General features: G+C 43.7%; 1 protein-coding gene across 1 annotated transcript in view; it reads right to left on the bottom strand.

The window, feature by feature from the left end:
- LOC112259574 (low-density lipoprotein receptor-related protein 8-like) overlaps positions 1–26269 on the bottom strand; it is a 174201-nt gene that overhangs the window by 5629 nt on the left and 142303 nt on the right. Inside the window, 10 exon segments of the mRNA XM_042328564.1 lie at positions 2229–2525; positions 4458–4610; positions 5692–5833; positions 13546–13652; positions 13655–13684; positions 19806–19924; positions 20462–20695; positions 22943–23114; positions 25016–25141; positions 25883–26002. Of these exon segments, the coding sequence (XP_042184498.1) occupies positions 2229–2525; positions 4458–4610; positions 5692–5833; positions 13546–13652; positions 13655–13684; positions 19806–19924; positions 20462–20695; positions 22943–23114; positions 25016–25141; positions 25883–26002 (1500 nt within the window).

Raw genomic sequence — 26269 nt, 5'->3', positions numbered from 1 at the left:
GGGAGAGAGAGAGGAGTGGGGGAAACAGATGGTTAAAAAAAAGAGTAAGGATGACAAAGGAGAGAGAGAGAGTGAGAAAAACCGATAGGGAGTGTCAGAGAAGAAAATAAAAGTGGGAGAGAGAGAGAGAGAGCGTGGTTAGCCCTGCTATTAGGTGTGTGTGCGTTTGGAACAGGGTTTCCATTAGGAAAATGTGGCACCAGACAACGTGACCGGGAAGATTGTAATTTACCGGCCATTTGAGAAATTTACCAGACCCATTTGGATTGGGTTTGTAACCCATTAGGGTGTCCACCCACGGTGCTCAGGAATCCCATTTTGATTATGGTAACTCATCTTAACAGAACATGCAACTCCCTGTAATGAAATAACCGATAAAACGTCAGTTTCTAACATTTGCCAAAATGAAATTCGCAGGAAAACACCATTCTAAACAGCGCACCTGATGAGAGAGGTTCCATATGTGAGAGAGATAAAAATCTCTGTTAAAAATTTAGAAAGAGTGGGAATCTAAAGATGAAACAACTTAGGAAAGGGACCATTTGTGGATGTTGGATTTCTGATTCTCTTAATTCACCACATCACCCCCACTAATAAGCTTGAGCTTCCAAGTCATTTTTTCTTCACCTCACGCAGTAGTCAGCGAAGTCTGTTTTAATAACACCCATTGCGAATTATATTATATTAAAACTATAGTTCCCCAGAGTAGACTATTGAATTTTCTTTCAACAATCTCCCCCTCAATAGTCACCCATCCTCGGTGTGAATGAGCAGTGGAAGTTATAGGCCTACTGCTGCATTGGCCAATAGGCTGTGAGTTCCATGTGCTCGTTTCTTTAGCTGCCAATGGATCGCGGCGTATCAATGTGTCCATATGGCAGAGGCTGGAGATCTCAAATGAGTTGCATTTTTTTACTTTTAGATTGGTATCAATTTAATTCAGATTTTTTACAATTAACCACATGACAATGATTTTGAGAAACGAAAAATGCGCATAGGAAAATCATAAACGGCACGCAGATCGGTAGCAATGGTAGGATAATTGTAAGCTTCCCGGAGCTTGAAATTCACGTGCCGACAATGAAGTCTTAATAAAAATAATTGCCTCCACATTTCTGTGGTCAGATTTTTGGCAAAAAGCAACTTTGAAGCAAGGCAAGACATCATCATAATATGAAATAAAACATGCAGGTTTCAAACCATTAAGTATGTTTTCAGAACGCATACTGTCTCCAGCTCACATTACAAAGCGGTGGGTGACTCGCTGATAGCCTGTCGCCTGCACTTGAATGGTGAATGGGGAGGCGAGCTTCAATTACCAGTTCAGAAAACAAAATAGTAGCTCTTTTTAATTGTTCACCAAAACTGTTATTAACAGGCGATTGCATTTAGAATTGTTGCGCAATGAATGGGCTTATAAAAGCACATGTTGAGGAGCTGCAGGAGAAATCCCGCTCAAAATAGACTCTATATGCTGTGCGTGTGTGATTGTTGTGTTGAATAAATAACATACATGACAACTAGCGAAAATACACACACAGGCCAATTGAATTATAAAAAAGCATGCAAATTAACCTACAGATCAAACGTATTTCCATCGACTGGTATTTCTATCAATTAATAAAAAGCATTATTTTGCATTGGGCAACACTCTTTTGGGGGGGCTTTTGCCAGGTAACAGAAACCCTGGTTTGGAAATGAAGCAGTATTTGTCAGGAGACAAAGAGGTGGTGGAAGAGGCTAAGCTTCATCAGATAACACACTCTGGCTGTGCCCAAAATGACACCCTATTCCCTATATAGTGTGCTATATGCCCTCGTTGAAAGTAGTGCATATAGGGAATAGAGTGGCATTTGCTCCCATAATGTCCAGGAAATAGATGGTTTCTGAAATATGATCATGTAAAATTCAGGTGAACTGATCATTGCATCGTTGTAAACTGCTGGAAATCACACTTCCATGATAATAGCTGTAGGTAATTACTTGTCCCCCTCTCCCTCATTGTCCTAACCAGTTCCAAATCTGACAGGAGGGCTAGAACATCAACAGGTCTACAAAGAGCTGGTTCCTGAAATATTAAATATTGCGATCTTGCTCAAGAACTGTAGGTAATTACTACAAATTCATGTCAATTAAACATAGAACACACAGATACATATCAGGTACACACACACACACACACACACACACACACACACACACACACACACACATTGATGGCCACTTACAGTGGTGAGAGAGGTTGCTGTCCTCCTTGATGACATTAGTGTCCCCAGACCCTACTGTGGTGGAGGTGGTGTGATCCAAACGCCGGCCATCTTTCTCCTTCACCTCTGCCCCAGGTTTGGCGATGAGGAGGAGTTCTGGGGTGCTGGAGGGGGCGGGGGTGAGGTGGCGGACCCCGGCATCTGCCTGGGACAACCCAGAAGTGGAATGGGAGTCCTCTTTGTCCTCCTCGATACTTGTCGTGATGATGGCTACCGAGCCGGTGGGGAATGGCGACAGTGTGGTAATAGTCTCATTTACTAAAAGAACAAGGAAATACAATTAGTTACATTACATCCTTGTATGTATGCCATATCAACTATATGTAGCTGTTTTACAAGATTAGAACAGTAAGATCATCATAATAGAGTTTTACTCAATCAAACCTCAACTATGGAAAACTCCCGATGGCGCCGGAAGTACACTACATGACCAAAAGTATGTGGACACCTGCTCGTCCAACATCTCATTCCAATATTATGGGCATTAATATGGAGTTTGTCCCCCCTTTGCTGCTATAACAGCCTCCACTCTTCTGAGAAGGCTTTCCACTAGATGTTGGAACATTGCTACGGGGACTTCCTTCCATTCAGCCACAAGAGCATAAGTGAGGTTGGGCACTGATGTTGGGCGATTAGGCCTGGGTCGCAGTCGGCATTCCAATTCATCCCAAAGGTGTTTGGTAGAGTTGAGGTCAGGGCTCTGTGTCGGTCAGTCAAGTTCTTCCACACCAATCTCAACAAACCCTTTTTGTATGGACCTCACTTTGTCATGCTGAAACAGGAAGAGCCTTCCCCAAACTGTTACCACAAAGTTGGAAGCACAGAATTGTCTAGAATGTCATAGTATGCTGTAGTGTTAAGAATTCCATTCACTGGAACTAAGGGGCCTAGGACAAACAATGAAAAACAGCCCCAGAACATTATTCTTCCTCCACCAAACTCTACAGTTGGCACTATGCATTGGGGCAGGTAGCGTTCTTCTGGCATCCGCCAAACCCACATTTCTCTGTCGGACTGCCAGACGGTGAAGTGTGATTCATCACTCCAGAGAACGTGTTTCCACTGCTCCAGAGTCCAATGGCGGTGAGCTTTACACCACTCCAGCCTACGCTTGCCATTGCACATGGTGATCTTATTCTTATGTGCGGCTGCACGGCTATGGAAATCCATTTCATTAACCTCCCGAACAAACAGTTATTGTGCTGACGTTGCTTCCGAGGCAGTTTGGAACTCGGTAGTGAGTGTTGCAACTGAGGACAGACAATTTTTAACGCGCAATGTGCTTCAGCACTCTGTGAGCTTACGGCTGAGCCGTTGTTGCTCCCAGACGTTTCCACTTTACAATAACAGCACTTAACAGCTGACCGGGGCAGATCGAGCAGGGCAGAAATTTGACGAACTGACTTATTGGAAAAGTGGCATCCTATGACGGTGCCATGTTGAAAGTCAATGTCTGTCTATGGAGATTGCATGGCTGTGTGCTCGATTTTATACAACTGTCAGCAACGGGTGTGGCTGAAATAGCCGAATCCACTAATTTGAGTATGTCCACATACTTTTGTATTTAAAGCGAGCCATATTGCTGTATGGGGCTGAATGGCACCAAAAAATTGCTAAGGATCATAGAGAAAATGACCGGAACTATCAAAGGATCATGGTCGATGTAGTCATTTTAATCCTGCCTGAGAGACATGTGCAAAGAGCTTGCATGAGGGCAAGCCTCCTCGTAGCCTACCGGCCTGTGATTGGTCTGTCAGCATGTGGTTCTGTGTTACGACAAATGTAGTAGTCAGAATGGATCAATATTTAATTAAATATTGTAGCGAACTTAAAAATAATTCACAGTGGGGATCGACCTTGATATAATAAACCAAAATGGGCGTCTAAAAACACACTTTCGCCATTCTGGCGATCGTAATTTACATAGGCTTTCTAGGGCAGACCAAGGCTTTTGGCACTGATAGGTTGCTACGCAGTAGCCGACCAGCAGAGGTCGTGACTCCTCATTCCAGATCGGATATCGGGGGTCTGCAAAACACACACATCAGTGGAAGCTGGTGTCACTTTGAAATGGAGGACAGGCTCATGGTAATGGTTGGAATGAATGGATGGTACCCAATGAGCCCATCACCCCTTTTCTCCCTCCACCAGCCTCCACTAACAGCCACCCACTGACACACACACTCTCACCTGGCACACAGCCACGCATGTCGGGCCCCAGGTCCTGTCCTGTGGGGCAGGCGCAGGTGTACTTGGGAGAGTGCTCTGTGATCTGGGGGGCTTTGAGACACAGGTACTCACAGCCACCGTTGGCCTCACTGCCCAAGTTACAGCTGTCTGGGCCTTAGAGAGGGAAATAGAGAAACACACAGTCAGAGACAGAAATACAAAAGGCCGTGTTTACACAGGCACCTCATTCTGATCTTTTGCCCAATTATTGGCAAAAGAGCTGATCTGATTGGTCTAAAAATATCAGAATTGGTCTGCCTGTGTAAACGCAGCCAAAGAGACACACAGTCAGAGACTCGGACGCATTGGGGTAAGGAGAGTCTCTCTAGCTGACTTTGACACCAAGCTAGATAGGCTAATAACCAACGTGCCAGGGGAGATCTGAGGAATTCCTTGCTAGTCGGCCTATGCATTGCTTGCTCTTTGGGGTTTTAAGCTGGGTATCTGTAAATCACTTTGCGGCTGCTAAAAAGGGACTTATAAAATACATTTGAATGATTGATAATCCAGGCAAACTGTTCACTTATTCATATAATAAAAACATGAAACTACATAGTAGTTTCTGGTGTAACTGCACTGTTAAGATACACATGGCACATTTGATCTTTGTAAATACTAGCTTCTTAATGTAATAATGTGATGGGTCTGTTACATGAGACCAGGGATCAATCTGTGAAGACCAGGTGGAACTAGTGTAGTTTGTGTGTTATATGGCATTTTAGTCATTTAGCAGCAACTCACGGGAGCAATTAGGGTTAAGTGTCTTGCTCAAGGGGACATCGACAGAGTCGGCTCAGGGATTCGAACCACCAACCCAACACTCTTAACCGCTAGGCTTCCTGCCGTGTGTGTGTGTGTGTGTGTGTGCCTCAAAGGATCACAGAGGAAGAATGACTCACTCACACCTTGTGTACTCAGGTAAGGACATGTGTACAGTCATAGGGAGAAGTGTACTAGAAGCATTGCATAACACACACACTAGGGACACAGATAAACAACCAGACAACAAGCTCTTTCTTGTTCTTTCTCCCTCTCCCTCTCTCTCTCTCTCTCTCTCTCAAACACACACACACACACACAAAGGTACACCGACAGAACAGAGAAAACAAGTTATTTTTTTTGTTCTCTTACTTGCTCTCACTCTCACACTCACACACACACACACACACACACACACACACACACACACACACACCTTGGGGCTGTCGGAGTGGGTGGAAGACCACTATGTCGTGGGGGTCGTTGAGGTGCTCGGCCAGTGTGCTGACATCTCGGCCGGTTAGCCTGTTAGCGCTGTACACCGCCTCCCTCTCCCTGTCTGTCCAGTAGATACGGTCCTGACAGGGGGGAGAGAGATGGAAAGAGGGAATAAGAAAAAAGGAGGAGAGGGAAGGAGAGAGGGATAAAGAGTAAGAGGAGGTGGACAGATAAGAGGCAGGAGAAAGGGAGGGGAGGCAATGAAAGCATAGTAAAAAAAATTATGTCAATTAGCATTGTGTATAGGTATCTGTAAAAAAGAATGCAGTAGACAGAGAGCAGTTTGTCGTCTCTCTCGCCTGATTTATAAAAGGCTGAGCTAGCTAGTACAAGACTTTTAGAGCGGCTAGCCAGAGTAAGGACTTTTGGAACATGCTGTTGTAAAAACACATTTGATTGTCAGACAAAACAGAACGACAGACAGACTGACTTCTCAAGCGATGTTACGTGAATAAGCTGTACTTTTACAGTTAAAACTGTCTAGCTATCGCCCTCTCTGCAGAAATCCTTGCCGAGATCTCATCAGTGCTACCGTAAAGGGTGAGCATTCTCACTGCTCCTCCGTTGGGAGGTTAAACAAACTCTGACTGCAACCAGACGTCACCTTGTGGTTGTTTATTTCATTATATCCTGTCTGTTTACCGGAACGTTCCCCTAACGTTATCAGCCTTCGGGAAGATGCTGTGCGGAGGGGAGCTGGCATCGTGCCACGGTTGCTGTGGAAACCATGGGCTTAATCCCCATTAGAGTGCGGCGGCGAGACAGCACATCCTGTGGTACAGAAGTGTGTATAGGGGGAATGTGCACGAGAGTGTGTCTGCATGTGTGTGTGTGTGTGTGTTACAATCCACTTAATAAAACTGAAGTAGAGCATGTTTAACAAAAAGCTAACATTGTCAAACATGGTCAGTTAGAGTAGAAAGACATTTCCTCCTCTCACAAAATGGACAATAAGGAATGTATTATTAACCACCCTCCCGCAGAAGCTTTTTCTTACTGGTCTTACATTTGTAGCAGCTTTCAATAAGAACACATTTTCCCTTTTAGCTACTTACTGCACCAATGCAACAGAGGATTTGCACTTTTAAAAGTAGAGCTCTACTGTGGATTCAATTGGGCTGTAAAAAGCTCCGTTCCAATCCACCAGCAAAGTTAGGAGCGGAGAGTTAGGAGCGGAGAGTTAGCAGTCTCTTTAGGAATTTGCACAGTGGAATAAGGCAGCAGGGTATAATGTCATTACCACAGTGGAATAAGGCAGCGGGGTATAATGTCATTACCACAGTGGAATAGGCAGCAGGGTATAATGTCATTACCACAGTGGAATAAGGCAGCGGGGTATAATGTCATTACCACAGTGGAATAAGGCAGCGGGGTATATGTCATTACCACAGTGGAATAAGGCAGATGGGGTATATGTCATTACCACAGTGGAATAAGGCAGCGGGGTATATGTCATTACCACAGTGGAATAAGGCAGCAGGGTATATGTCATTACCACAGTGGAATAAGGCAGCAGGGTATAATGTCATTACCACAGTGGAATAAGGCAGCGGGGTATAATGTCATTACCACAGTGGAATAGGCAGCGGGGTATAATGTCATTACCACAGTGGAATAAGGCAGCGGGGTATAATGTCATTACCACAGTGGAATAAGGCAGCGGGGTATATGTCATTACCACAGTGGAATAAGGCAGATGGGGTATATGTCATTACCACAGTGGAATACGGCAGCAGGGTATAATGTCATTACCACAGTGGAATAAGGCAGCAGGGTATATGTCATTACCACAGTGGAATAAGGCAGCAGGGTATATGTCATTACCACAGTGGAATAAGGCAGCAGGGTATATGTCATTACCACAGTGGTGGAATACCACAGTGGAATAAGGCAGCAGGGTATATGTCATTACCACAGTGGAATAAGGCAGCAGGGTATATGTCATTACCACAGTGGAATAAGGTCATTACCACAGTGGAATAAGGCAGCAGGGGTATATGTCATTACCACAGTGGAATAAGGCAGCAGGGTATATGTCATTACCACAGTGGAATAAGGCAGCAGGGTATATGTCATTACCACAGTGGAATAAGGCAGCGGGGTATAATGTCATTACCACAGTGGAATAAGGCAGCAGGGTATATGTCATTACCACAGTGGAATAAAGGTCATTACCACAGTGGAATAAGGCAGCAGGGTATATGTCATTACCACAGTGGAATAAGGCAGCGGGGTAAATGTCATTACCACAGTGGAATAAGGCAGTGGGGTATATGTCATTACCACAGTGGAATAAGGCAGTGGGGTATGTGTCATAACCACAGTGGAATAAGGCAGTGGGGTATATGTCATTACCACAGTGGAATAAGGCAGTGGGGTATATGTCATTACCACAGTGGAATAAGGCAGTGGGGTATATGTCATTACCACAGTGGAATAAGGCAGTGGGGTATGTGTCATTAACCACAATGGCTAAACTGGCTGTGACAGTCCCAATGAGAGATGAAAGTGACACACACTTGTCTGTAACGGTGATTGTGTTACTGCCACATCGGTGGTCACGAGTCATGACTGCTGTCAAATTCCACGTGACCGTTGAGTCACGGTAACTACTCCAAAACGGCGCTCTGTAAATGGATGGCGCTGACGGCCGTTAATAGCCTGATTTGCTAACGGCCCTCAAGTCGCAAATAGCCTGGTACTCTGCAGTCTTTTTTTTTTACCATTCTAATCACTCTGACGTCAATGCAAATAAAATCGAAAATCAAACATGATTGAATTTGAGTAATCTGAATGACGAGGATAATTGATGGGAGTTAGAGGTCCCGTTCCAAACTAAAACATTCCATGGTCGTTGTGGATCTTGTTTCAAAGTCAAAGCCAAACACAATTGCAGACATTTGGACGCATTTTGGATGCAAAGCTAATAATTAGCTGGTCGACAAGCTGAATCAGGTTAGTAACATCTGAGGTTGGAGCAAAAACCTTCAGGAGGGTAGCTCTCTGGGAACAGGGCATCATCACCTGTCGCGTAGCGAGAGCCAGTTCCTCAAATAGCTGGTCAAAGCGTGGAATGAATTACGTTTTCATATAAACCCAGGAATTGCGCAACATTTCTATATGCAATCACGTGTGAAAAAAATATGTTTTGACTGCCTCTATTCAAAAGAGGAGGATCCCAGCTATATTGCTAGGCTACTATATTTATTTCTCAACTTGGCATATGAGCACACGGATTACATGTCCCGTTTGATAATGGCCCATTGTAGATCGAAACAAATTCCACACATATTATTTTGTATATGTAAAGACAAGATTCAATTGATGAATAGTCTGATAGGTGAAAATAGTATCGCTTGTGAATGAGACTGATGCCCAACCGTGTGCAGTCTACTGAGGCAATAAACAGAGCCCATACATTTTGTTGTTGTTGACTTTTTCAAATTAGTTGCATCATGCAGCCCATATATGTTTTGATTTAAAATACATTCTAAGGTTTGTATCACAACTAAAGTAGCTGAATAACTCTATATTAAGCATATAAGACCTGTTTCAAATTAGCACTTTTTATAACCACTCAACAGCTGCTCAATGTGCACAATCGCTCAGAAATCCTTTGGGGAACAATATCCTTAATTTAATTCAGCTATGTTCAAATTGTATTCTTCTTACTCTAAAATAATATAAAATAATGGCATAAGCAAATATTGTCTGCTAAATGAACTAGCCTACAGCCTAGGCTATGCCAGTGGCAAGGCATATAGCCAGATCAGTAACACAAGGCCAACTCCAGAATATGCTCTTCTGAAATATATTTTCTTCATATCATAATATTTCTTAAGACCTGCCTAAAATAAATCATGGATTTTTTTGTGATGGCTTTATTATTGTGATGGTGTTTATTAAATGGATTTATTACACTTCTTAAAATGGTTCCTCAACTGGTGGCCTGCAGGATTTGATTTAACCCCCCAAGATTTCTGCAAATTGTTTGTAATCAATCCTTTTCTTTTTTATTGTTGGACATAAAATAATATAAAAACCCCAGCATATCAGCTCCAAGTGATTTTAATTTTGGAAATCTGTTCCAAAGTATTCCCACGCATAATAGAGAGATATACTGAACAAAAATATGCAACATGCAACAATTTCAAAAATGTTACTGAGTTACAGTACATTTTTTTTTAAACGGTATTGAAAATCATATCGGCGGTATTTCAGAATACCCCGGTATACGGTATAAACAGTATATTGCCCAAGCCGAGCGTCCACCTACGGTGCTCAGAATGAAAGAAAATGCACAGTGCATATAAGGAAATCAGTCAATTGAAATAAATTAATTAGGCCCTTATCTATGGATTTCACATGACTGGGCAGCGGCGCAGTCTGAGCCTGAGAGCCTCAGGATGGGCCTGAGAGGACATAGACCCACCCACTGGGGAGCTAGGCCCAGCCAAACAGAATGAGTTTTTCTCCACAAAAGGGCTTTATTACAGACAGAAATACTCCTTAGTTTCATCAGCTGTCCGGGTGGCTGGTGAAGAAGCCGGATGTGAAGGTCCTGGGTTGGCGCGGTTACACGTGGTCTGCGGTTGTGAGGCTGTTTGGACGTACCGCCAAATTCTCTGAAGCGACATTGGAGGCAGCTTATGGTAGAGAAATTAACATAAAATTCTCTGGCAACAACTCTGGTGGACATTCCTGCAGTCAGCATGCCAATTGCACGCTCCCTCAAAACTTGAGACATCTGTGGCATTGTGTTATGTGACTAAACTGCACATTTTAGAGTGGCATTTTATTGTCTCCAGCACAAGGTGCACCTGTGTAATGATCATGCTGTTTAATCAGCTTCTTGATATGCCACACATGTCAGGTGGATGGATTATCTTGGCAAAGGAGAAATGCTCACTAACAGGGATGTAAACAAACTTGTGCACAAAATTTGAGAGAAATAATATTTTTGTGCATATGGAACATTTCTGGAATTGCTTATTTCAGCTCATGAAACATGGAACAAACACTTGACATGTTGCGTTTATATTTTTGTTCAGTATATGTGATGGTATACAAATGTAAGCAAGGTATAAAATTGTTATGTTTTAGTCTAATATTATATCTGTTTGGGCTTCTTGCCGTCAATTTTCAGTCCCCAAATTATTAGTAAATATGTTCCGGCCCCCCGACCATCCGCAAAATAGAAAGTTGTGCCACAGCTGAATTTAGTTGATGATCCCCGATGTAGACGTTCTAAAGTTTCATGACCACCGCAGCCCTACTTGGGAGCAAGCAAATGCACCACGCACAAACACATGCTGTGTATGCATAAGCACACACACATCACATAGACACTTCCCTCTGGCCCACCCGTTACCCAGCTGCCAGCCTGTCTGTGTGCGATATGACTAGGGCCAGCAGTAAAACTTTAATCTGGGTGGATGCCAGTGTGTCATAGCTGTGCCTGCAGTGTGTGTGTGCATACGAGCATTGGTGTGTACGTGCAATAATCTGTATGTGTGTACATCAATATGCATGTGTGTGCCAGTGTTGTGGCCCTGACTGCAGTGTGTGTGTGTGTGTGTGTGTGTGTGTGTATATGTGCCCACGCACTTGCATCTGTGTGTGCCAATGTTGTGGCCCTTGCTTGCAGTGTGTGTGTCACTAACAACAACAGAGCTCTGGGCAGCTCTCAGCTCCCTCTCCACTAACTCCTCTGTTTATTCCGCACAGTCTGTCGTCCCAGAGGGGAAGACAAAACAAACACAGCAGTCATAGACTAAACACACACCCGCGCACACAGCAGTGGGAGACGAAACACAGACATCAAGCGCTGCGTGGCACAGCAGCACCCGGCTAATGATAGCTCCGTCAGTCAGCGTTACACCATTCAATGACTTGAATGTCTTTCCGTCTGGGGTCCCTAGTCTGCATAGGTCAATAAGGACAGTCAAGCAATGAAAGACATACACAGTAAAAAAAATAAAAAAAATCTAACGTGTGTTGATATTTGTTTAGGAGAAGATAGCAGCCCAGGGTAATGATCGCTCCCGTCTGTGTAGAGCCATTAATTACAGTCTCTACTTCTGGAGTTTCTGTCTCAGGAGGGTAATGGGGACAGTCAAGTCGGAAACTAATGATATTTGAAAGACATAAAAAAAAAATGTCTAGATATTGATATTAGCATGTTTGTGCTTCATGTCAAAATCATCCTTAAGGCCTCCCGAGTGGCGCAGTGGTCTAAGGCACTGCATCGCTGTGCTAGCTGTGCCACTAGAGAACCTGGTTCGAGTCCAGGCTCTGTCGAAGCCGGCCGTGACCGGGAGACCAATGGGGCGGCGCACAATTGGCCCCGCGTCGTCCGGGTTAGACGAGGGTTTGGCCGGCAGGGATGTTCCTGTCCCATCACACACTAGCAACTCCTGAGGCTGCACCGGGCGCAATGCACACTGACATGGCCGCCAGGTGTGTACGGTGTTTCCTCTGACACATTGGTGCGGCTGGCTTCCTGGTTGAGTGGGTGTTGTGTCAAGAAGCAGCGCGGCTTGGCTGGGTTGTGTTTCGGAGGACGCACTGCTCTCGAACTTCACCTCACCTGAGTCCTTACGGGAGTTTCAGCGATGGGATAGGACTATAACTACCAATTGGATACCTCGAAATAGGGTTAAAAAAATCACAAGTTGATTGTGTAACTCAATGAAGTTACTTAGGGATGATTTGGACATGATGTGTGAAAATGCTAATAATGCTAATATATTTGTGCAACAAACGCAAAAAAGTTAGCATTTGAAACAGTGGCCAGGTAAACATACCTAGTCCATAGATTGCTTTTATATCAATATCAAATCCTTTCTGGGTAACAATTAAGTGCCTTAATGTGATTCTATTCAAATAAATGGTCAAAAAACAACAAAAATAGCTTCTTGGCAAAGCTCAATTTCTCAATAAATAATTTAGCTAGGAATGTCTGAGTGGGGATGGGGAAAACTGAAAACTAGCTGTTATTGGCAGAGAGGTTTGGAACATTCTTTCTTATTTGTCTATTAACACCATACCAAAGCTCCATCCCACCAAAACAGGCTGAATTTTCAGCTTTTACAATTTTCAGCTTTTACAATTTCACAGAATTATTCCAACCTCATAGTATGGAAATGTATATAAAACTAGTTTTTGACTGCACTGGGCCTTTAAGGAAACCGATGTGTTATTTTGTAATTTGGGTGAACTACCCCTTTAACTTTTGTAGCTTGTATAACTATTGGCGTTACACAAATAGTTATTGTGCACCCTGGCTGATCCTCGGATAAATGGGACAAGGGTTGCAAAATTCTGGTAACTTTACAAAAATTCTCAGGTTTTCCAGAAATCCTGGTTGTAAGATTTTTGATTTCCTGCTCTTTCCTTCCTGATTCCAGTAATCTTCCAACTGGGAAACCTGGGAATTTTGGGAAAGTTACTATAATATGCAACCCTAACTGAAAGTATATAATTGAATAGACAATTGTCAGGCCTTCATTTCCCATCTTAACCCACATAGATCATTGTTTTATTACTTTATTTTTCCAGAATAAAGTTCTCTCTCTCTCTGCCCCTTCCCCTCTCTTTTCATCTTTTACCTCTCTCCTTCCCTTCCACCCTCTATCTGTGTCTCCAACTTCTCATCGGCCTTTATTTCAGCTCATTAAAAGCATTTCCACAGACACCTAGCTCATTCCTCTGCTCGCTCAACCCTTCACTCGCAAGATGTTCCCATTAGAGCGGCACACACCGGCAAAACCACACACACACACTCTCTCACCTCAAACACGGCCAGTGCGTAGGGGTGTCCCAGTCTCTCTGAAGAGGACAGGTGTGTCCGGCGGTGAGCCCCGTTCAGGTCCACGCTGGAGATGAGGTGCAGCTTGAGTCCACCCAGTACAGACGTCTGTTGGCTACATCTGATGCACGCACGCACACACACACACACACACACACACACACACACACACACACACACACACACACACACACATAAAGCACACACACAAAACACGAAAACACTGTCCATTATTATATTTAGTCAAACAATCAATTGGGGTTATATCAAGAAGTTTCAACTCGAAGGAGATGAGTTATCAACTGTAAAAGTCTAAGTTCACTATGTAACAAAACTAGTGAAAACCAAAACAAAACAAAGCAAGAAACTAAGGAAAAGCACTTTACAAATGGACTATATTATCATTGTTAACATTGGAACTGCAGTTATTTTGACTGCTACTTTTCCAAAATAAGTCTATATAACACATCGTCAGTGTTAGAATCTTAATATCACACACAGAACTGGAGTTATAACCTTTCATTTTTTGAATGGTTTTCCCCCGTTGACCCTCCTTTTCCCAACAGTTTGGCCTGCTCCGCTCCTTCTCCCCAGCTGATAATCACGCCGATAACTGCCTCGATACTGATCCTAAAGTATCCCAAAACTAATTTTAACCCATATAACAACAGATGAAATAAACGAGGTAAAGTATGATGTGGGAGAAAGGGAGAATGGGTAAGTTGATGAGCGAGGGGAAGCGAACGATGCCTAATGATGTAATCACCAATTGTGAATGAAGAACAGGGCGGGCCATTCTATTGCATTGGTATACTCTAATCATAATCTCTAAATGGTATGTACCCTATATCAGTCCACGAATCCAAGTAGTCTTATCAGTCTACTCTGACCTACTTGGAGTAGGCTACACAGTGAGAGCATGCGTAACTGTACATGCTGAACAGCTTTCAACACCTGGGAAAAGATTCACATGGGGCAGAAGGTGAGCGAGTACAGGAGAATGTGGTGATGAGGCTTGTAGAACCTTATGTTGTTGGCAAGGGGAGAAATGTCACCATGGACAATTTCTTCACTTCACCATGGACAATTTCTTCACCTCATTGTCATTGGCGAACAACTACTGCAAAGAAAACAAGCCCAGTCAGGCACCATGAATGAAGTGAGATGGGAGAACCCTTCCTCTGTGCAAAATAAGGCACCTGCACAGCCAAAAACCGGAGACTATTAAGCAATACAAGCAAACAAAGGTATGTTAATGTGCCAAGCAAGTGACAGTTACGAAGAATGTATCAACTTGTTAGGACAAGGGATAACAGCTAAATTAAATCCAACTGATTCCATTGCGCAAAGACGCACTCAATGTAAGCACGAGCTGACAATAATTGACCATTTTTTACTACTGTCATATTGACACATCCATTATAATTCATTATAATGCCAGAGCATGTGCAGACCAGCTGGCTGGTATGTTTACAGACACATTCAATCGCTCCCTATCCCAGTCTGCTGTTCCCACATGCTTCATGATGGCCACCATTATTTTTGTACCCAAGAAGGCAAAGATAACCTCCTTACCGGCCACCATACCACCCCGTAGCACCTCCTTACCGGCCACCATACCACCCCGTAGCACCTCCTTACCGGCCACCATACCATCCCGTAGCACCTCCTTACCGGCCACCTCCTTACCGGCCACCATAGACCCACTTCAATTTGCATAAAGCCCTAACAGAACTACAGACGACGCAATTGCCACCACATTGCCCTATCCCATCATGTACAACAGGAATACCTATGTAAGAATGCTGTTCATTGACTACAGCTCAGCATTCAACACCATAGTACCCACCAAGCTCAACATCAAGCTGGAGGCCCTGGGTCTCAACCCTACCCTGTGCAATTGGGTCCTGGACTTTGACAGGCCGCCCCCAGGTGGTGAATGTAGGAAACAACATCTCCACCTCGCTGACCATCAACACTAAGGCCCCACAAGGGTGCGTGCTCAGCCCACTCCTGTACTCCCTGTTCACCCATGACTGCGTGGCCATGCATGCCTCCAACTCAATCATCAAATTCTCAGACAACACAACAGTATGGGGCTTGATTGCCAAAAATGACGAGACAGCCTACAGGGAGGAGGTGAGGGCACTCGGAGTGTGGTGTCAGGAAAACAACCTCTCACTCAACGTCAATTACCAAAATAATGAGACAGCCTACAGGGAGGAGGTGAGGGCACTCGGAGTGTGGTGTCAGGGAAACAACCTCTCACTCAACGTAATTTACCACAAATGACGAGACAGCCTACAGGGAGGAGGTGACGGCACTCGGAGTGTGGTGTCAGGAAAACAACCTCTCACTCAACGTCAACAAAACAAAGGAGATGATCGTGGACTTCAGGAAGCAGCAGAGGGAGCACCCCCCTATCCACATTGAAGGGACAGCAGTGGAGAAGGTGGAAAGTTTTAACTTCCTCGGTGTACACATCAACGACAAACTGAAATGGTCCACCCACACAGACAGTGTGGTGAAGAAGGCACAACAGCACCTCTTCAACCTCAGGGGGCTGATGACATTTGGCTTGTTACCCAAAACCCTGACTAACATTTACAGATCCACAATCAAGAGCATCCTGTTGGGCTGTATCACAGCCTGGTACGGCAACTGCTCCGCCCTCAACCGCAAGGCCCTCCAGAGGGTGGTGCGGTCTGCACAACGCGATCACTGGGGGAAAACTACCTGCCCTCCATAACACCTATAGCACCCGATGTCACAGGAAGGCAAAAAAGATCAAAGACAACAGCTCCCCGAGCCACTGCCTGTTCACATCGCTACCATCCAGAAGGTGAGGTCAGTACAGGTGCATCAAAGCTGGGCCCGAGAGACTGAAGAACAGCTTCCATCTCAAGGCCATCAGACTGTTAAACAGCAATCACTAACTCAGAGAGGCTGCTGCCTACATGGAAACCCAATCACTGGCCACTTTAACAAATGGATCACTAGTCACTTTAAATTATGCCACTTTATATAATGCCACACAATGTTTACATATCTTACATTACTCATATCATTAATAGAGTTGAAGTTGGAAGTTAACATATACCTTAGGGGCGGCAGGGTAGTCTAGTGGTTAGAGCGTTGGACTAGTTACCGGAAGGTTGCAAGTTCAAATCCCCGAGCTGACAAGGTACAAATCTGTTGTTCTGCCCCTGAGGCAGTTAACCCACTGTTCCTAGGCCGTCATTGAAAATAAGAATTTGTTCTTAACTGACTTGCCTAGTAAAATAAAGGTAAAATAAAATAAAAAATTTGCCAAATACATTTAAACTCAGTTTTTCACCATTCCTGACATTTAATCCTAGTAAAAAAAATCCCTGTTTTAGGTCAGTTAGGATCACCACTTTATTTTAAGAATGTGAAATGTCAGAATAATAGTATAGAGAATGATTTATTTCAGCTTTAATTTTTTTCATCACATTCCCAGTGGGTCAGAAGTCTACATACACTCAATTACTATTTGGTAGTATAGCCTTTAAATTGTTTAACTTCGGTCAAATGTTTCTGGTAGCCTTCCACAAGCTTCCCACAATAAGTTGGGTGAATTTTGGCCCATTCCTCCTGACAGAGCTGGTGTAACTGAGTCAGGTTTGTAGGCCGACTTGCTCGCACACGCTTTTTCAGTTCAACCCACAAATGTGCTATAGGATTGAGGTCAGGGCTTTGTGATGGCCACTCAAATACCTTGACTTTGTTGCCCTTAAGCCATTTTGCCACAACTTTGGAAGTATGCTTGGGGTTACTTATTTGCAACCAAGCTTTAACTTCCTGACTGATGTCTTGATGTTTCTTCAATATATCCACATAATTTTCCTTCCTCATGACGCCATCTATTTTGTGATGTGCACCAGTCCCTCCTGCAGCACCCCCACAACATGATGCTGCCACCCCCGTGCATCACGGTTGGAATGGTGTTCTTCAGCTTGCAAGCCTCCACCTTTTTCCTCCAAACATAATGATGGTCATTATGGCCAAACAGTTCTATTTTTGTTTCATCAGACCAGAGGACTTTTCTCCAAAAAGTACAATCTTTGTCCCCATGTGCAGTTGCAAATTGTAGTCTGTCTTTTTAGGCGGTTTTGGAGCAGTGGCTTTTTCCTTGCTGAGCGGCCTTTCAGGTTATGTCGATATAGGACTCGATTTACTGTGGATATAGACACTTTTGTACCTGTTTCCTCCAGCCTCTTCACAAGGTCCTGTTGTTCTGGGATTGATTTGACCTTTTCGCACCAAAGTATGTTCATCTCTAGGAGACAAAACGCGTCTCCTTCCTGAGCAGTATGACGGCTGCGTGGTCCCATGGTGTTTATACAAGCGTACTATTGTTTGTACAGATGAACGTGGAACCTTCAGGCATTTGGAAATTGCTCCCAAGGATGAACCAGATTTGTGGAGGTCTTGGCTGATTTCCTTTGATTTTCTCATGATGTCAAGCAAAGATGCACTGAGTTTGAAGGTAGGCCTTGAAATACATCCACAGGTACACCTCCAATTGACTCAAATGATGTCAATTAGCCTATCAGAAGTTTCTAAAGCCATGACATCATTTTTATGGCACAGTCAACTTAGTGTATGTAAACTTCTGACCTAGTGGAATTGTGATACAGTGAATTATAAGTGAAATAATCTGTCTACAAACAATTGTTAGAAAAATTACTTGTGTCATGCACAAAGTAGATGTCCTAACCGGCTTTTAGTTTGTTCACAAGAAATTTGTGGACTGGTTGAAAAACGAGTTTTAATGACTCTAACCTAAGTGTATGTAAACGTCCGACTTCAACTGTATTTTATACCATCTATCGCACCTTGCTGTCGCGTGTGCTCCCTCTCCGGCCTCTAGGTCACCAGGCTGCTCGTTAGGGCTCACACCTGTCACCAACGTTACGCGCATAATGACACTCACCTGGACACCATCACCTCCTCGATTACCTGCCCTTTAAATGTCACTCCCTTTGGTTTCTTCCCCAGTCATCATTGTAGCTGTCTCATGTCAGTGTGCTGTTTGTGTTACTTGTTTTGTTAATTTATTAATTCAATGTATTCACTCTCTGAACTTGCTTCCCGACTCTCAGCGTACATCGTTACCCTTGCCTATGCAGCTCGGCCATCGCTCATCCATATATTTATATGGACATATTCTCATTCGCCCCTTTTAGATTTGTGTGTATTAGGTAGATGTTGTGGAACTGTTAGATATTACTGCACTGTCGGAACCAGAAGCACAAGCATTTCGCTACCCTCGCATTAACATCTGCTAACCATGTGTATGTGACCAATACATTTTTTATTTCAATGCCTTTGTGCTGATTTTCACTATTTATCAAGGTCACTTGGCACTCATAATGTTAAGGCTACTGATGTTTTCATCATTTGACCATGCGTCCCGGTGATTGGTGATTTTTATTTTGTCGTAATAAGAAGCTGTTACCGTGTTCCAACACAAATGCTTTCTGTTTCATAGTTGTAACAAAGGCACTCCATGAATAAAATTGATTGAACACTTTAATGTTGTGTTTTTACAAAAAGCCTGCATGACACAATGAAAATTCTGTTGTGTTATAAAATAATAATAATAATAGTATTCTAATGTTTACCCAAGGCCTTATTATTTTTGCGATAGCATATATTAAATGTATTAATTACACTGTTAATGTTGCAGTTACAATGACTGCTCATTTGGTTGAGGCCCAGCGGTTCTAGTGTTAAAAGGTTTCTAAGGCGCACAGATATAGAGGAAAAAATATTTTTAAGCTTGCTTGAAAAATACATATTTTATTGTTAAAACCAAAGCATTTCAGCAAAGGCTTTCAACAGGGTAAATCTCACGCGGCGCCTCCTCTTGACAACGCTTTGTTCCAACCCAACGCTTCGCTTGAAATTTGCATAAAGTAGAGCAGAGCTGAACTTTTTCTACCACTCAGCTAGCAGGATTCTCACCTCTTACCTTCCTACAATCCCCTGCATATCCTGCTGGGGGCAGAACTTCTAATGCCGAATTTGTTGTTGGTGAAAACCCACTGTAAGGCTCTCACTTAAAAGTGGTGTTGTGTAAACCCCCCCTCCCGTGTGTGTGCGTGCGTGTGTGCGTCTGGGTCTGTCTGGATCTGTTTGTGTTTATGTGCGCGTATGTGTGTGTATATATGTGACCATATATGTGAGTCTGTGTGAGAGTGTGCGCGCCCTCTTACCTAGGGTGATGCCGTTGGGCCACTCGATGTTATCTGACACCAAGACCTGTCGGTCCACCCCATTCATCCCAGCCTTCTCAATCTTGGCCCGAGTGCCCCAGTCAGACCAGTACATGAACCTGGGGAGAGGAATGGTGGTCCTCTGTAGATCAGTTGGTAGAGCGCTTGCAAAGCCAGGATAGTGGGTTGATCCCCGTGACCACCATTATGTAAAATGTATGCCTGCATGACTAAGTCGGCTTGGAAAAAAGCATCTGCTAAATGGCATATATTATGATAGTCTAGGGAAACCAACACGAAATCAAGCTGTTTACTGCTGTATGCATGTTTACACAGACAGACATACTCTCTACATATTGACAAACATTCACATCGGTGTCCAACTCGTTCGTTCGTCCTCATTGAGGACAATGACACAATGTTAAAACATATCACAAGTACAGTGACTGTGCTGACAGCTGGTGAGGTCATATCTGTGCCTGTAACACTCTGTGGCGCAGTGGACATTATATATTATTGGTGGAAGTTCTGCCAGAGCAGGAGCTCGTTTTTCACCTGTGCTCTTGTCTTTTCAATATGGCATTGTTGGCCTTCTTGATTCACGAGGTGGTTGCGCCAACATGACCACAAACCAACACACAAACCCCCACACTTACCCGTGCTGGGGGTCCAGGGCTATGGCTCTGGGCTCGCTGAGTTCCGTGTCCACCAGCACCTTCCTCTTGAGGCCGTCGTAGGCTGAGGCCACCGAGACGGTCTTGTGGCCCGAGTCGGTCCAGTAGAGGTTGTGCTGGACCCAGTCTAGGGCCAGGCCCTCGGGGGAGAGGAGAGAGCCAGAGTCCACCAGGGTCACCTGCTGGGACGGGACACTAGCCTCCGGGATCAGAGCACTGTGGGAGAGAGGGGGACATGTGAATATGGATAATAGATAGGGGTGTAAAAAGAAAAGCTTGTGAATCACACTCAAAGACTTGCACCAGCTACCTCGAAAGTAAGAGCCAGGATTCAACGCAGATAGATAACCTGTGCACTGTGATTGAATTTTAAAGGGGATTTAAACTTGAGCAAACGTCAGACTGGTAACGGTCTGCCAGAGGAGATTTATATCCCTGCTGAAGACACTTTTATAAAGGTTATTTTACATGTATGATTTTAATTAGCCGTCTTTTTCAAATCAGTTCTTTAAATATGCAACAAGTGTTTTGTTTCATTATGTTGAGCCATTTTCTTCAGACAAATTAAGTTCCAACTGTAATGTTGTGTTTGCCGAAACATAATAGATTTACCGGTAGGGTTACTAGGGCTACTCGCTCTCAAAACATGAAAAGTAAAAACCGAAAAAGGGCGAGATGCAAAACTTTATTTAATGCCACAATATAATAACCTGTTTATGTTTTCCCTATAAACAATAACTTGACTTACTTTTGATACTACCCTAATAAAGTTGCCAAGGTTTGACATGGTGTGGCTATTAGTAGGATTAGCTACTGCAGGCCTATGGAGGCAGAACGCATCAGCCCTCCAACTGGCTCCGACAGTTGAACTTGAGGTGAGGAAGAATGTTTTAGGCCTACCAGAGTTACTCATTTAATCTAACAATATAATATTATTTAAAAAATTCTGATTGAAAAATGAACAAGTTAGCTTCCTTTTGTATGCTTTAGCTGTATAGCGGACGCATGTTGGTATTATGAACATATTGCTGGCATAGCTCTCTTTCTCTTGGTCTCTCTAGGGCTAGGAGTAAGCTTCTCTTCCTTTATATATTGTTTTTTGCAATATTAATATCATACAGTGGATGCCTTAGCTTATAGGCCTACATGCAAGCAATGCCCTGATGAATTTAGTGCTTAAATCTCCGAGGGGGGCAATTCATGTTTCAGGAAAGTAAAAACCAATAAAACAATAGGCTATAACGTTTTGAATATGCTACACATCGAAACACAACACATATTTTTGTTGTTGTTATACGCAATTTTTAAGGACATGTAACTGTGGATCATTTGGACAATATTGCTTGTTTATTGATGGCGCTGGCAGCACCCAGTCGGCGGTTTCTTTCGCTCTTTCGTTCTACTCTCAGATCTGAATGGGTCTCTGGGATCCGATCTGAATGGGTCTCTGGGATCCGACCTGAATGGGTCTCTGGGATCCGATCTGAATGGGTCTCTGGGATCCGAACCAGCACGGGTCTGTTTGTGTCTTATTATCAACAGGCCTTTTCAGAACGGGTCTGACTGCCCTCGGGTTCATTCTGGGCGGGTCTGTTTTTTTTTTATGTACCTGTATATCGGGTCAGGTGGGAAAGCCAAAGATCCATTTCAGAACAGACTTAACTTTTTGGACACGTGAAGACCTCTAGTGCACAGGTCAGTAATCTGTGTTGGTTTGATGGTCCTAGTGGTGCCAGTAACAGAGTGACACTTGTGGCTGGCCATGGCTTAACGAAATAAATTAACCTTGTGTTCATTTCAAAGGGTTCATCTCACAGTCAGTCTCTGTAGGTGAGACACTCTATCCAGAATAGCAGCTGTCCACACAGGGAGCTGTCCTACAAGCTAATGACTGGGCACTTTTACAACAGGGGAGATGAGTATAGGTAATGCATATAGATTCCAGTTCTCTGATATACTGTCCCAATTAGCACACTCCCATGTGGGATAAGAGACACCAGGTAGAGGTTAGAGAGGTATGAGGGATAAAACAAATGAGTTCATTAAATGTGACTGGCTCCCACCCAAGTAGGGAAAAAATGATAATATAAGAATTTACATAATCCACTAGATGAATCCATATTAATCCAATCCATCTGTGTTGAAATGCGTTCAGATGAACAACTTTTGAAATATATTTATTTTTCAAGACGAAACATTTTCAAAAACAAAGCAATCCTAAGAGGTGATTGCATAAGGACATTAGTGAGTGAGGGAGCAAGTGATTGTCCTTCCCAAAGTTCATAGGTTAACTATCCGGAAAGGGGTCAGATTTTTTCCCCTCAAAGTTCCCAGGTGGGAATCAGGAGGCAATGCTTCAATTGGAAATCCTCCAAGTAGGATCTCTGAAAAACCTGTGAACTTGTGGAAAGTTTCAGGAATTTTGTAAATTGCGACCCTAAGGTCAAGTGTCAGAACCAGTACCTGTAGATGTTACGGTGGAAGCGGTCGCACCAGAACAGGCGGTTATTGGCCACGTCTATGTCAAGCGCCACAGCGTTTTTCTGGGTTGCCAGCACCTGGCTGTAATCCTTCTTCACTGGGTCCACCCGACGGATCTCATGGCGGTTGGTAAACATCAGGTAGGGGGACTTCCCTGTAGAAGGGAAAGTGGAGAGGTCAACTTATTTCACCCATATTCTATGGCCAGAATTCATATTCTATGGCCTATCTTCCTGGGCTCTTTCTACGGAAGGAGTGAGAAAGTATTCACACCCCTTGACTTTTCCAATCAAATCTCACTTTATTTATCACATGCGCCGAATACAACAGGTGTAGAACTTACAGTGAAACGTTTACTTACAAGCCCTTAACCAACAATGCAGTTTTAATGAAATAAGAGTTAATAAAATATTTACTAGATAAACTAAAGTAAAAAAGTAACAATAACTGAGTGTGTGGGGGTACAGGTTAGTCAAGGTAAATTAGGTAATATGTACATGTAGGTAGGGGTAAACAGTGAGTAGCAGCAGTGTAAAATACAAATAGTCAATTTGATTAATTACGGCTCGGGGGTAGAAGCTGTTAAGTAGCGTTACCCAGAAAGACTTACCCAGAAAGACTCACAGCTGTAAACCATTCTACTGCCAATGTTTGTCTATGGAGATTGCAAGGCTGTGTGTTAGATCTTATACACCTGTCAGCAACGGGTGTGGCTGAAATAGCCTAGTCCACATGGCGTACATGACACGCAAGTGCACACTGTATATACGCTTGCCAACAAAAAAAACTCAAAAGCTAGTGGAGCAGGATAAAGAAACATCATCTAATTAAACCACACTACTTTCCTATCTAGCTTTAGCGACTGAGTGACGTATTTACATTCTGAATCAATCTTTACGCTCACATGCCCTCAGGGTACCAAGGTGAGTCACAGCAGTTTAGCTCATTACAACAAATTATTTCTAATAGCGTGACATGAGTACCTCTCCAAAATAACAATGCCAAGAGGGTCATTTCTGTAATTCCTGCCTCCTCAGAAAATAATCTCCAAAAGCTTGAAGAGAGAGAGGAATTGAGGGAAGAGGAGAGAAGAGGCCATGTTTACATTCTTAAAAAAGCATTTCCTAATTGGAAGGAGTGGGAGAGTTACACACAGCACTGATTCACAGACAAAAGAAGCAGTGGTGTGTGTGTGTGTCAGTGAGTGAATGAATGAGTGCGTGAATGAGTGAGTTTGTGAATGAGTGAGTGAGGGAGTGTGACTAAAGTAGCAGCGGGTCCCTCAAGCCTGTCGACTGCTGTGATATTACTCTCATTAAAATGTACTAATATCATTCAGCATGGCTGGGCTGTGTGTGTGTAAGTATGAGTGTGTGTGTGTGTGTGCGTGTGTGTGTGAATCAGTAGTCATACTGACACTTGTTAGGTGTTTTAGATGAACTACGTTCCAACCCAGGTGCATGAAAAAACAATGAGGAGCAACAAGATAATTCATAGGAAAATGTAAGTGCTTCTTTGTTATCAAAAAAACAATATGGCATTAAAACCTTTATATGGGTGCTAAGGGTGTCGTTTCTTTCCTGAAATACAGAAACACCTAATTGAACCTCTTGGGTGCGTGTTGATGCAGCAAACAGAGAGCGGATATAACCTTATGATCTTTCTGTATAAATATTCCATTTTTTTCTCCAGCTCCTGTGCCACACATCCATAGGCACTAGATCTCAGGAAAATGGATATGAACAACGCTGAAAGCTCCACCTTGCTAATCTGACAGTCTAGGTGGGGCTTAAGGGGTATGGGCTAGGGATCGGTTTGGGGTTCATCTCTTTTCCTCCTCCCTGCCTCCCTATCCCCCTTCCCTCCCACTGTCACTCACCCTCTGCCTTGCCGTTCTTGGTGACGGGGTCCATCTCATAGTCTTCGTAGCACTCATACTTGATGTCTCTACCTCCCTCCCTCTCTCCCTCTCTCTCTGTCCTTCCCTTCATTCCTTCCTCCCTCTGCTTCAACCCTCACTCTCTCCCTTCCCTCTTCCCTCCCGCTGTCACTCACCCTCTGCCTTGCAGGTCTTGGTGACGGGGTCCATCTCATAGCCTTGGTAGCATTCACACTTGAAGTCTCCCTTGTAGTTGATGCAGATCTGGCTGCAGGCGTTGGGGCTCTCGCACTCATCAATGTCTGGGGTGGAATGGAAGAGGGGGTTATCAATCACACTGGACTCTAATGGTGGAGGTGTGTATGTTGGTTGGTTCTTATATCCTTGTGAGGACCTAAAATCCCCCAAACTCCCCATAAGGATAGAAACAAAAACAAGGACAATCCTCCCTCGTGGGGCCATTTCCCACATCCCCATGAGGACAAAGGCTATTTTAAGCTTAGTGGTTAGGTTTAGGGTTACAATTAGTGTTAGGGTAAGGAGTTAGTGGTTAGGTTTAGGGTTATTGGTTAAGGTTAGAGTTAAGGTTAAGATGGAAACACATTTTAGGTCCCCACGAGGACAGAATAACATAATGTGTGTGTTTGTATGTGGGTGCAGTTCTGAATTTAACGTGGGGGGCTAAGAGCTGTCACCTTGGACCGACCAGATCTCGCTTGGTAAAATAAAAGGTGATCAATCAATTCTGTGGCTTAAAAGCTGTACTTTGAAGAGAGAAATTGAAATTCAAAAAGAGAGGTGAAAACATGAGACCGTATCTGTGGGTTCAAGTCTTCACATTTCTTCCAACAGATAGCAGTCTAACTTTGAGTGAGATGGAGAAATTATATTGATAAAAAAAGGAATGGAATTTCGAGAACGGGGTATGAGGGTCACGGTACTATTTATGTGCGTGTGTCTATACTGTACTGTGTGTGTCTCTGTGTGTGTGTGTTGGCATCTGTATTCTGTCGTATGTGTGTGTGCACGCTCTCAATATTCACCTCCACATGTCCTCTTGTCCAGTAGCTGGTACCCGGTGGGACAATGGCACTCGTAGCCGATTGGTCGATCCAGGCAGATGTGAGAGCAGCCGCCATTGTTGAGCGAGCACTCGTTGAGTCCTGGGAGACAGAGGTCAGATATAACCACTAAGAGAGGCCTTTTAGCACCTGGGTCATGTCCATTCAGCACCAAACAATAGAAAACAGACTGAAACAGCGATGGACTACTTGGACTTAACACTTTTTCTGGTGCGTGCCCAAGCGAACACAACCATGAAAGTAACTGAGAGAGTGGCACAATTCCATTTCTCAGTCTCCGTTCAGTCACTCAGCCCACTTGCTCAGTTCTACTCCACGGAATCTCCCTCGAATTTCGAAGGAGTTAAC

This window comes from Oncorhynchus tshawytscha, linkage group LG10 (assembly GCF_018296145.1).
Source record: "Oncorhynchus tshawytscha isolate Ot180627B linkage group LG10, Otsh_v2.0, whole genome shotgun sequence".
In the NCBI taxonomy this organism is placed as follows: Eukaryota; Metazoa; Chordata; class Actinopteri; order Salmoniformes; family Salmonidae; genus Oncorhynchus; species Oncorhynchus tshawytscha.
This window is presented reverse-complemented; position numbering and strand designations above follow the sequence as displayed.